This window comes from Cannabis sativa, chromosome 8 (genome assembly GCF_029168945.1).
Source record: "Cannabis sativa cultivar Pink pepper isolate KNU-18-1 chromosome 8, ASM2916894v1, whole genome shotgun sequence".
NCBI lineage: Eukaryota > Viridiplantae > Streptophyta > Magnoliopsida > Rosales > Cannabaceae > Cannabis > Cannabis sativa.
Window position 1 is genome coordinate 27,661,749 of NC_083608.1, and position 13,148 is coordinate 27,674,896.

The following is a 13,148-nucleotide window of genomic DNA, read 5'->3' on the forward strand; positions in this document are numbered from 1 at the left end:
TTTTCTTATCTGCAACACAAAGCACACGTGAGTCACAAACACTCAACAAGAAAGCAGAAATACACATTCATGAGTATAACAAAATATTAATCAATAACAGCTACATGCTTTAAACATATAATCATACAAAACATTACAATACATCACAATACTAACAAATCAATTATTTGTCTAATAAGACAAACTATTCTCGATACTTTATTAAGTATCCATCAACCCTCGTTTCCAATGAGTCAACTAATGTAACTATCGTTGCCTAATAAGGTAACCTATAAGTAAGAAACCTAATATCGGTTTCAGGTTAGAGTTATAACTCTTTCGTATTAACGGCAATTATCGTATCTAAATTAGCCATGAGATACGATACAATTGAATTTTCTTATCTCGAATCCAAATTTAAGTGTGCATGCCAACTTGAGTGGAACAACACTCGACGATCTCATGCCCTATGTAATGACAATAGTAAATTGGTAGATAACTAAATTAATCATGTTCTAGGACTTTAACTCAAAATCGGACAATTCCTTATCAATAAATAGCATGATAATACCCTAAATATCGATAAAATACAAGAACCTAAGTGCTAAAAAATACCCCAAAAGGCTCACTGTTTTTTGGCTTCCAACTAATTGGGAAAAAAGGTTCATCGTTTTTATAGTACCTTGTAAAACGGTTAACCGTTTTTTGCATAAGCGATAAAAAGTTGGTTTTTACACTAAAACCAAACCAAAACTCCTCCAAACTTAATCAAACTTCCCAGAATAGTTCAATAACATCCAAACAACAAATTTAAACATTCAAAATAAATAATTACCTCAAAATCACAATTTCATCATTATTGAGTGAGTTTTTGAGTTCTAGAACTCAACTCACTCTATTCGGTTAAAAGTGCTTTTAACTTAATTCAAAAAGCAAAGGCGGCCTGGAATAATGTTGAAGCTTCGGATTTCTGGAATGAACTCTAGCGGTTAAAAATACCCCCCAAAGTTAAGAACTTAATATGGAGAGGGGGTACCAATTGTCTTTCAACAAAAGTCCAACTGATTATAAAAAGGGTTGATGTTAATAGCCCATGTCCTGTCTGTGGTCTGCATAATGAAACAATCATGCATGTTCTTGCTTTCTGTCCTATTGCAGCACAATGTTGGGAGAAAGCTGTTATTATCACACCAGTGCAGCAAGAAACCAGTTTCTTGGACTGGTGCGTGACTGTGTTCAGCACAGTAAGCACAGAAACCTGGAGGCTATTTTGCATTTTATGTTGCGCAATTTGGGGTGCAAGGAATGACAAAGTTTGGAAGAACAAAGCCTATAATGCCTCCTTTATTTTTGCATTTTCCACTTGTTATCTTGATCAATGGAATTCGGCTCAAGCTCCTTACTTGGAGACATCACGGACATGCTTAGTGGCCAGGGATGGATTAGACCGATGGTGTGCACCTAATGTTAACGAAATCAAGGTTAATGTGGATGCATCAATATTTGGGAGTAGCCAAGACTATGGTTATGGAATTGTGGCTAGAGATGAACATGGCTTTATGTTGCAAGGTGTCTCTCGGCTTTGTCATGGAAGTGTACGTTCGGAGATAGCTGAGGCAATTGGAGTTCGTGAGGCCCTGAGCTGGATAAAAGACAAACAATGGTCGCATGTGATTTTAGAGACAGATTGTTTAGTGGTGGTACAAGCAATTCGTAATCCAATTCATATGATCTTTTTATTTGGTGATGTTATTAAAGAGTGTCAAAACTTGCTTGTAAGTTTAAGTGGTGTTACTATTTCTTTTGTGAAACGGTCAGCAAATTTAGTAGCTCATGCGATTGCTAAAGCTGCTACTTCGTATCCTGATCGTATTTTCAGTATGGGAGATGTCCCAACTGAATTGCTTCTGTGTTTGGTTGCTGAATTTGAAAGTTAATAAAGTTTGATTACTTTCTTCAAAAAAAAAAATAAAAAATAATAAACAACCTTAATTTAACACTAAGAACAAGCTCTGAACCAACCATGAGCTACAGACCCAAATTCACCCAAAGTTCCCAAAAACTCAACTTAAAAACCTAGAAATCACAAAAAATATAAAAAATGAACTTACCTCAAGCTTGGACAGCTCCTAGGATAGAAATATTGGCAAGAAAACAAATGAATTAAGACTTGAATTTGATGGTTTTTGCTGGGTTTGTTTGAGCCAAAGAGAGAGGTAGAGAAGAGGATATGTTTTGTGTGATATTTTTTTATTTTGATTTATCCTTAATTAACTTATGAAAAAAAACTAAACTAACTTAAAATACTAAATTTCTATTTTTCATTCAGCCTAGGACATATTAGAATCCCAAATAAAATAAATAAATAAATCCTAGTGAAGTTACCATTTTGCCCTTAACTCAACACTTTGCAAATTTCTAACTTAGGGTTATTTTGGTCAAAGCTAACTACCCCAAAATATCCCGTCAACTCAAGTGTCCACTAAAACATTCTGGTACAACAAAAACTCATTCTATTACCGTCGTAACATTCTTGGCCAAATAATCGAGCTTCCACATTCACAAAACTAGAAAATATTTTATTTTAAAAAATGGTATATACAATATCCATATATTTTATTAAAATTTCTGTGAATAAATTACACTTATTAACTCATTTTTTTAATAATCTCAAATTTTACATAATTAAGTTGAAAAAATCATAATTTACCCATTATGCCAAAAATATTCTATTTAATTACTATATTTAATGAAATATACTTTATTTAACATAATTTTATTTTCGAAATATTACAATTACATTTAATATATTTTATATGGGGATCATTGATGGGTCTAGTTACGATAAATGTAACGAAGACCGCTTTGATCTCATATTGGTATATGAGATGGTCCAAATTGTTTAAAGGAGATGTTTAGAGAATAATTAGCAAGTTTGTTGGCACATAAGGTTATCAAATGTAATTGTTATTGGAATCAATTTGTAGTCCAAGTGAGAGATTGTTGAGTTATTTTTAATAATCCAATATGTGGGCTTATAAATTAAGACAATTTATTTGAGCTAATATTCTAAATTGGACTAAATAAGTGATCTAATTAAATGAGTTCAATAAATATCTTATTCGGTACATGTGTAGTACCTAATAATAAACCTAATTAGGATTTATGGGACTCTAATTAGTTTGCTATATAAAGAACATAAGGGGCTTTTGGTATGCGGTAATGGGAGAAGTGAGAATGGGAATCTGAAAGTTTCCTATGTTTGGTTAGGTTTTTAATATTTTAATGTTGGCTAAGTGAAAGTGGTGGACTTTAGTTTGGCTGTCAAGGAAAACCCAATGAAAATGTGGTTTTCACTTTCCAATGCTATTGGCAAACACAAACTTTTGCATTTTAAATTTGTTTTTTTTTATATATGAATACTACTATACATATAAATATTTAAAATATGAAGTATTTTCCTTATTTTTTTTATATATTATAAAATATATTATCAATTTGTATATAAATTTACTCTTTATAATTATTTATTATTGTTATTTTTTTTTATAAATTATATGAAAAATAATAAATAAAAATTATTTTGAACAGAAACAAAAATATTGAATTATTAGTATTTTATATAAAAAAAAATTATTGTAAAAAAAAAAGTTATCACATTCCATTGCAATGTCAAATAAACTCGTTACAATTGCTTTCCTAAGTTTATCATTCCCTTCATCACTCTCTAAGCAGTGGCGGACCTAGGATTTAAGTTGAGGGGGGTGACACTTTTTTTTTATAAGTGAGGAGGGCGTCTTTTTTTTCCTTACATTTTATAAGCTCGATTATTTTGGTCAAAGCTAACTACCCCAAAATATCCCGTCAACTCAAGTGTCCACTAAAACATTTTGGTACAACCAAAACTTATTCTATTACCGTCGTAACATTCTTGGGCAAATAATCGAGCTTCCACATTCACAAAACTAGAAAATATTTTATTTTAAAAAATGATATATACAATATCCATATATTTTAATAAAATTTCCGTGAATAAATTACACTTATTAACTCATTTTCATTATAATCTCAAATTTTACATAATTAACTTGAAAAAAATCATAATTTACCCATTATGCCAAAAATATTCTATTTAATTACTATATTTAATGAAATATACTTTATTTAACATAATTTTATTTTCAAAATATTACAATATCATTTAATATATTTGAATGGTGATCATTGATGTGTCTAGTTACGATAAATGTAACGAAGACCGCTTTGATCTCATATTGGTATATGAGATGGTCCAAATTGTTTAAAAGAGATGTTTAGAGAATAATTAGCAAGTTTGTTCGCACATAAGATTATCAGATGTAATTGTTATTGGAATCAATTTGTAGCCGAAGTGAGAGATTGTTTGGTTATTTTTAATAATCCAATATGTGGGCTTATAAATTAAGACAATTTATTTGAGCTAATATTCTAAATTGGACTAAATAAGTGATCTAATTAAATAAGTTCAATAAATATCTTATTCAGTACATGTGTAGTACCTAATAATAAACCTAATTAGGATTTATGGGACTCTAATTAGTTTGCTATATAAAGAACATAAGGGGCTGTTTGGTATGCGGTAATGGGAGAAGTGAGAATGGGAATCTGAAAGTTTCTTATGTTTGGTTAGGTTTTTAATATTTTAATGTTGGCTAAGTGAAAGTGGTGGGCTTTAGTTTGGCTGGTAAGGAAAAGATGAAATTACACTCTATACCATTTTTCTATTGTCCTCTTTTATTTTTACCCTCTTTTTTAAAGTCTATCATTTTTACCTCTTTTTTTAAACATTGTACCAATTTTGCCCCTGTCACTTCAAGATACTCTCCATGTGACTCTCTTATGTCAGGATATTTTGGTTACAATACATATAAAAGAGGTATGTTTCAAATAAATATAAAATTAGAGGTAAATTTGATTAATTGATTAATAAAAAGGGTATTTCTCAACTTACCCCTAAGGAAAACCCAATGAAAATGTGGTTTTCACTTTCCAATGCTATTGGCAAACACAAACTTTTGCATTTTAAAATTATTTTTTATATATATGAATACTCATATATATATATATATAAATATTTCAAATATGAAGTATTTTCCTTATTTTTTTTTATATATTTTATTTTATAAAATATATTATCAATTTGTATATAAATTTACTCTTTATAATTAGGGAAAATAGTGGCATAAGTACCCAAAGTTTTAAATTCGTAAGTGGCATAATTTCAATATTTATTTTTAGCGACATAAGTACCAAATGTTTGTAAAACTGTCATTTTTCTTTAATTTCGTCATTACAAGCTCTATTATTTTCTTAAACAGGCCACATATAAGGTTCAGATTCTTGATTATTGGGTCTAGATAGAAACATGTAGTATCAATTACTTCTAAATGTTCTTATAATAAATTCAAAACGGAGTTTGTACTGACAAAATTGGAGAAAAATTATATTTTTACAAACATTGGGTACTTATGCCGCTTACAAACTTAAAACTTTGGGTACTTATGCCGCTATTTACCCTTATAATTATTTATTATTGTTAATTTTTTTTTATAAAATTATATGAAAAATAATAAAAAATTATTTTGAACACTTAGAAAGAAAAAAAAATATTGAATTATTATAAAAAAATAATTTTTATTGTAAAAAAAAAGTTGTCACATTCCATTGCAATGTCAACCAAACACGTTACTGTTGCTTTCCTAAGTTTATCATTCCCTTCATCACTCTCCAACTCCAAGCAATATTAAATCTATTCCCATGAAATGAAACCTGCATACCAAACGATCCCTAAAGGTTTGATATCTAAGGCTAATCTTAACCATTCTTCTCCTCCATTCCCATCAATTGAGTGAGAACCCATAGAAAGAAGACTAGTCTGTGGAAGACCATATACCTATCATCTCATCTCATATCCAGTATCATGTACATCTTCCATCTTATTGATTCATAGAGTAATCTTAATGATTTGACATAGGTTAAAATCCGTATGTATTTTAGATCTAATTTCTAACAAGATATATGTGAAGTTTGGATTGAAAGAAAGTGAGAAGAGTTGCTGGGATTATGCACCTAATTCCACCCTATTGATGCTCAACACTGTAAATTGCCGGTTTGGAGGAGATAACGGCTCCGGTGGTGGTGGCTAACAACATCAACTTTGAGGTGAGACGAATCACTTTGCCAAATGTGCGAGTCCCCGGTCGCCGGTCGCCGATCGCTGGAGCAAGTGAATGAAGTTAGGAAGATGGAGGCGTGAAGCTATTGAAGTGTGGAGCAGTAGGGTTTGAATGATTTATCTTATTAAATATGGGCTTTGAAATTAAATTTACATAAGGGGTAAGTTGAAAAATACCACTTTTATATATCAATTGATCAAATTTACCTCTAATTTTATATTTAATTGAAACATACCTCTTTTTATATGTATTGTACCCAAAATACCCTGACATAAGCGAGTCACATGGAGAGGATCTCGAAGTGACAGGGACAAAATTGGTACATTATTTTAAAAAAGAGATAAAAATAGTAGACTTTAAAAAAGACGGTAAAAATAAAAAAGGACAAGATAAAAATGGTATAGACTGTAATTTTTTCTTTACATAATATGCATAATATGCATAGTTAATACCATAAAAAACTTAAAATTTAAAAAATGCTATAAAAATGGGTCAAACTTAATATTACCATATTTTTGTAACAAAGTTTTGAGAAAGCATATTTAGTGCAATTTTCACTTTTTTCTTCTCAATACATTTTATCTTTTGCTGCAATGATTTTTCTTCTCTATACTTAAATGCATTTATAACGTGTATTTGATTCTAAACTGAAAAGTCTCAACTACAAGGAGTAAAAAGATAGCAGCAATAATAAACCAACCTACTTTCTCACCTTTTTCTTCAAATTAGGAGAGATAATCAAGAAATAATTGAGCATAATTCTAATGTGGGTTTCATTCCAGTATAATTCTTTTACAAAGTAATACAACAATAAATTTTTCGAAATAATACAGAAAGAGATGCACATTTTTTGTGGTGCTTTTAGAATGAATAATGAGACCAAAAAAGGAAAAAAAAAAAAAACAATCAAACCCCACCTGTTGTTTTACATAGATTTTGAAATTTAAATACCAAATGGCAACTAATCTAATTAAGTGTTGATAAATCTGCAATTTTTCCTCACTTCTCCATTAGCAAAGCTCTCTGAATTGGTAATGTTTCCCATCTTGACCATTGATTCAGAAAATTGATTGAAGAAAGCTAGTGGATCAGTTGCATACAACTTCACAAGCTCTCTAGTTTGGATACTAAACATACTTGAATACATTTCTTGATCAGAGCTTAGTAGTCCTTCTCCTTTGAGTAGAGTGTGATAGAATGAGTTGTCAAAAATATTAGGTGTGACATTGTCCATAGCTGTTATGTTGTTCTCACCTCCATGAATTGGTGGGCAAATGGATCTCAAGCTACTAAGATATGATGCTGAGATAGGATTCAACCCTGAAGTTGCTCGAAAATCGCCATAAATCCGGTCCCGGAAATTCTCACACCTTGCCATTCCAATTGTGTGAGCTCCTGAGAATTATGTGTGCAAAGAATCAATTATACCAGTACATAATTGGTCTTAAACTTTACTAATGTGATTTTTTTTACCAATAGTTATTGCCATTATTTGATATTGTTGAGCTTGTTTGACATACTTTTAGGAAGGAAAAGTATTTATCTATGATACCTAAGTTATTACTTTTATTTGGAATAAAATTTGACTAATAAATGAAGAGTGTCTTGAGTAAAAAGTTACCAAGTAGGAAGGGTTAGTTGATTAACTGAGACCCACAAACCTACCAAATCCAAATAATTTTGAGGAGAACTATGTTTACCCTGTTTAAATAACAATTAATACTGCTCTTAATATTCAATAATAATAAATAATGCCCTTGATACTAGGTAGGTCCTAGCGTAAGGCACCATCCTACTGATTAATATCAATGTTTTTTCTTAGATAAATTATTTATATATGTAACAGTTTTTTCAGTTAGTTGGTAAATTTTTTTCTATATTAATATGCAAAAATAACTTGGGACGTAAATCCCTTCTACTAGGCTTCTACTATATCATTGATTAGCAAACTAAATAAAAGCTTACCAAGTTTTGTGATCTATATAAATTAAACATTCTTAAAATTGACAACTATAAATGCTCTCAATATGTTGTTATTTAATGATTTATATAAATTTTTGGGTTAAGAGGAGCATAATATTATTACCTGCAAGAGCTACCATATCTTTAACAGAGAGGCCTTGATACATAAATTTGCTAATGATAGGAATAAGGCCCTCATTTGCTGTGGGAATATTTGTGTCTGCAAGTGCATAATTAGCAGTGATGGAATCCTTTCTTCCAACTGGAACATCCCAGTAAGGTCCACCAACCTATGAAAAAATGGCAAGTGAAAAAAAAAAGTGTCACTAGCTAAATTTTTACTATCATAATAATAAACAAAGAACAAACTTTACACCATAATAATATTGGCATAGTTACCAGAATGACAGCATCTCTTGCTGCAATAGTGAGAATATCCGCACATGAGACAACTCCAGGGCACTCTGATTCAACCATGTTCTTGATCCCATCAATGAGATCAAAACCTTTCAAAGAGTGTATGTTAGGAGAAGCTGTCTTCTCTCCTTTTAAGGTCACTGTGTCATCTAACAACACTGAACCATCACATCCCTGCTCGGCCAAAAAACACAACAACAAAAAAAAAATGTTAGTTTTTAAAGTCTTTTGGTACAAAAAATATTAAACAAATCTGCATGAAATGTAAATATGGGACCTGAACAAAACAGTCATGAAAATGTAATCGAACTATCAAGGCCGCGCTTCGGGGATCAGAAAGCACAGCACACTCAGTCTCTTTTCTTATAATTTCAAAAACAGTGGGACAAGTAGAAGCATAGTAGTCAAGTGTTAAATAAGAGTCACTACTTGCATGAATAATACTAGTGTTCCCAATAGAGAATACCAAAATCATGAAGAGTAGAGAAAAGGGTCCAAAAGAAAGTGAAAGTTCCATTGGTTAAGTTGGTTGGTTTTGCTTTCTGAAGGTTTTTCTTGAATGAGTGGAGATTGTTGAAGATGCATATGGCTGAGACAGTGAAATGTGCACATATATATACATATACAAGATTAAAGATAAGCGTAATTCTGCACATTTTAATTTTGAATTTTTCAAGTCTTTTGAGTAAATTGAATGAGGATTTCTGGAGTCAAGAGAAGATGCAACAACTATTTGGCCCGGTTGGTGGGTTCTTCAAAACTAAAAGTTTTTTGTGCCAGAGTTTAGAAGTAAACTTGTGTTTTTGCCTAAACCATAGTCATTACTACCAAACCATAAAATTATTGGATCAAAATTAACCCCTTTTGGGCTAAGTAACAAGCTACTTTAGTCTTCTCTCTCTCTCTCTTGAATGTTAATATGCTCATTTAGTCTAACATCTTACCCTTGAAGCAATTCATTTAATATACCAAAAGCAAATTGTTTTTGTTTTTTTGGTGTGAATTTAATTGGTTTATTTGAATTATTAGGTTAAACTACATCCCTTTCATAAAATCTTACTAAACTTTTATGCTAGTTGTCAAAGAAAACTAGCAAGAAGTGCAATTAGAGCTGACAATCAAGATTCAAAGTCTCTTTTGTACGTCATCCCTTAAAAACTCAATCGTTACAAGCAAAGATTTGCATACACGAATTTATCACATTCTTGCTTTATATTCTCTGGAGCAAATTGCAAACCAGCAATTCTAGAATACATGAGAAAATAAGTTAGTCGTGATCTCTAAAGTGTAAGAAGAGCATTAGACAGCCTTTTTATTATTATTATTATTATTATTTTATAAGTTACGCACTTTTTTCTACAAGCTTGTGATAATTAATTTATAAACGTGGTTAGTTTGTCAATTACCAACATGAGTTATTGTCGATTTTAAAAAGCTTGTCTTTTCCTCATTAAAAAAATGGAAGAATGAGAGAAGTTTTGACATAATCTGCAAGTGGATTGTGAGTGAGGTAATATATGATTAATCTGGGGATCTACTTTTCACAAAAATATACAAAGATGAATCAAGATCTCTCAGTTCCCACATGATAAATCATTTTGTCATTATCTATCTTTAATTTGGAGAACAATTTACAAATATCGAATGATAATTTTGATTCTATTACATTTTTGTCTCATAAGGAACCTGGAATGAATCGCGGCAATGTCTAATTACTCTGTTCCTTCCAACTTTCATACACACCAAATCAAGGATCCATTGTTATCTGAGTGTACATTGGATGTTTTTTTTTTTAAGGAAGAAATATACAAGGATTTAGTGTCAATCATCTACCTCGAAGTAGTTTCAGAGATCCAATTTAGGGTGGCCCCAACCAGAAACAACCAACTTTTTCAACATTAGGAAATAAGAACAAAAACATCATTTCATTGACAGTACAACAATCTAGTAACCAAAATGATAAACCAAAAATTCACAACTCCACTAGAAAATGATGATTAAAAGAAGGTGTTTTCACTCAAAACCTAATTGTTCAGGTATACATATTAGAATTAAAATGATGATCCCTATTCTGGCTGCACCATGAATCTTTATCCTCATGTATGTTTATATCTAAGCTAGGCAATACACTTTTGAGTAGAGACTTAACCAGGGTAACTGCAACACCACCAACTTCAGGCCATCCAACACAAAGTGTTCCCTTGATGCTCTTCATCTGGCATCTAGCCAAGAGGGCTGCACCCAGCCCATCCACTAGACTTCCTGATGGAAGATAATCTAAGCCTTTCAGGGCACGGCTATCACTCGGATCTTTCCTTTCTAGTGATGTCACCAGCTTGAAAGCAAATGGTTCATCAGGCAAAAGCCTGCCTCGAAAGTTCTGGCGCTGAATAGAATCAAAAACCAATACCCTTTCAGGAATAATCTGTTCACTGATCAACACCTTAGCAACAAGGTGAGACCTCTCAACAGCAACAGGGCACTGAACAGAGACAACAAGAACTGAGTTGTTCTTGTCACCAATGGCATAGATGTTGCAGGACTTGTCTCGAAGAGAAGGCTCAATGGAATTTCCAGAGAAGGGTATCTCGGGCAGGGTAAGACTTCCAATTAGCACCTTAGAAGGTAGATGGTGGAAAACATAGAGCGAAGGGGAAGACAAGGCAATGATGAGAAGAGTTGGGCGAAGCGGCTCATTTGGCTTAAGATTAGAAAACAAAAGGAATGGAGAAGGAATAGGTGGCAAGGGAGGTGTAAAGTTATAGAGATCTTCCTCATAAAACCTTGAGGGTGGGGGAATATCAGTTAAAACATCTTCCATATCTCCTCACGTTCACAAACAATATTTGATGGGTGACTCTGCCAACTTCAACAACAAAACATTCATACGTTTACATATCAATAGAGTGATTATTCAATACATGTTATGAAAACTCCCTCTAAAATATACAAAGCAGCATTCAACAACAAAAATCATAAGGCACATTTGCTAATCCCAAATGGGAAATGATAAGAATCAAAATTTGAGATATCCCTTTACAATTAACCAAGAAAAAAGGGAAACTTCTCCTAATCACACACTATGGCCAAATACCCATATCATACAATTCCCCAAATAAGTTAATGCCAAAGTGTAGTTAACAGGTAGTTAGCTATAAACCCAGTTTATTGTATAACTTCACTATTTGTATTATTTATTGTATCGTAGAGTGCGATAAAACAAAATTCTGGGTCCAAGGATGTATATAAATCCAGATAATCGAAGAAACTGAACTAAAAAAAATACGTAACGAAGATACTATTTAATCTTAAATCTAAAATCCAGGTTTTGGGTTTTCGCTGAAACACAACAGCTGAGCTCATGTATTCACTTATGAAATAATAGGTTAAAGGAGACATATAGCTTACCTCAGACAATTATCCTTTAAAGGAGGCAGTGATGGAGAAAGAGAGCCAGAGGCGGCTACGGAGGTAGGCAGAGAGATTGAGTTAGCAGCGATCTGAGAGAAAGACGGGAGAGAGAGCGAGTGGTTCCTTGCGGGGAATTGGGGAAAAGAAAAACAAGACACTCAACCAAATATTTTTTTGCCCTAAACTTTACTCTCTATGGTGGGAAAATTAGGACTTAAAAAGGCTGGTTTGGATCCTCGTAGGTAGAAGTGAGCATTTTGACTGGGTTTGACCCGGACCTGACCCGCTCAACCTGAAAATTTTAAAAATTCGTTCTATTCGGGAGGGTCGAGTTCAACCCAGTATACCATCGGACGAGTTCGCAGGTTAGTTTTTTTAGTCATCGAGTTTCGGGTTGAACCCGAACCTACCCGCCAATCCAGTCACTTTTTATTTTTTTTACTTTTCATTTTTTATTTTTATTACATATATAAAATGCTCTCTCACGAGAAGAGCCTCCCTGAAATGCTGGAAAAGCCTGTGAATATGGAATCATCGGACATCACCATGGACGATCTACTTGCCCAAACAACAAACCTATATGTTCTGGATGAGGAAGGATGGGAAGTTCTTGGGGCTGGAGGGTCGGAAGTTGTGACTTTGTGCGCGATGGGACGATGGTGCTCCAATCGACCGATTAGTCGATCGCTTCTGAAGACAATCCTGGGACGAGTGTGGGGGATTGCTGACAAGAACTGGGGCGTCGAAATCAAAAGCAAGACGACATCTGCAAGTTTCTTGGTGTTTTCATTCAAATCTACCCAAGATTTGACTAGAATTCTGGCCAAAAATCCATGGTTCTTGAATAATGGTATCTTGATAATGGAGAAATTTGAAGGAATACCGTGCGATTGGAACAAAGTCCTCACTAGATTTCCATTAAGTGGGCGTATCTTGAACCTTCCTATACGCTCGATCACAAAGGGGAACATGGATCGACTGGCTGGATTTGCAGGAAAACTGATTTCTGTCCAAAATGCAGATATACCCAAGATTGCTTCAAAGGGCTACTTCACCTTCAAAGTCTGGCATGACATTACTACTCCTCTATGCCCAGGATTCCAATTCCCGTACGAGGATCGAAAAATCTATCTTCCTTACAGGTACGATCGTTTACCTTTTATG

General features: G+C 32.8%; 3 protein-coding genes across 3 annotated transcripts; 1 reads left to right on the forward strand and 2 right to left on the reverse strand.

Annotated features, from left to right (window-relative positions):
• Positions 1 to 1,106: 1,106 nt before the first annotated feature.
• LOC115700078 (uncharacterized) lies at positions 1,107 to 1,916 on the forward strand. The gene has a single exon (XM_030627633.2). The coding sequence runs from the start codon at positions 1,107 to 1,109 to the stop codon at positions 1,914 to 1,916; it is 810 nt and encodes a 269-aa protein (XP_030483493.2).
• A 4,982-nt stretch (positions 1,917 to 6,898) lies between these two features.
• On the reverse strand, positions 6,899 to 9,442 carry LOC115698757 (peroxidase 11). The gene is made up of 4 exons (XM_030625925.2): positions 8,851 to 9,442; positions 8,556 to 8,747; positions 8,281 to 8,446; positions 6,899 to 7,589 (listed from the first exon to the last, which is right to left on the reverse strand). Exons 1-4 carry the CDS (start codon positions 9,088 to 9,090, stop codon positions 7,165 to 7,167), a joined length of 1,023 nt encoding a protein of 340 aa, XP_030481785.2. The 5' UTR covers positions 9,091 to 9,442; the 3' UTR covers positions 6,899 to 7,164.
• A 1,037-nt stretch (positions 9,443 to 10,479) lies between these two features.
• On the reverse strand, positions 10,480 to 12,180 carry LOC115701143 (uncharacterized). The gene is made up of 2 exons (XM_030628849.2): positions 11,982 to 12,180; positions 10,480 to 11,439 (listed from the first exon to the last, which is right to left on the reverse strand). The coding sequence occupies exon 2, from the start codon at positions 11,392 to 11,394 to the stop codon at positions 10,606 to 10,608; it is 789 nt and encodes a 262-aa protein (XP_030484709.2). The 5' UTR covers positions 11,395 to 11,439; positions 11,982 to 12,180; the 3' UTR covers positions 10,480 to 10,605.
• Between the last annotated feature and the right edge of the window lie 968 nt (positions 12,181 to 13,148).

Bases quoted from the DNA above. Each gene is read 5' to 3' on its own strand.
- LOC115700078 (XM_030627633.2), top strand. From the start codon at position 1,107: ATGCATGTTCTTGCTTTCTGTCCTATTGCAGCACAATGTTGGGAGAAA.
- LOC115698757 (XM_030625925.2), bottom strand. From the start codon at position 9,090: ATGGAACTTTCACTTTCTTTTGGACCCTTTTCTCTACTCTTCATGATT. The intron at 8,748-8,850 runs GTCCCATATTTA...TTGGCCGAGCAG, and splicing joins TTCATGACTGTTTTGTTCAG to GGATGTGATGGTTCAGTGTT. The intron at 7,590-8,280 runs GTAATAATATTA...CATAATTCTCAG, and splicing joins AGATATGGTAGCTCTTGCAG to GAGCTCACACAATTGGAATG.
- LOC115701143 (XM_030628849.2), bottom strand. From the start codon at position 11,394: ATGGAAGATGTTTTAACTGATATTCCCCCACCCTCAAGGTTTTATGAG.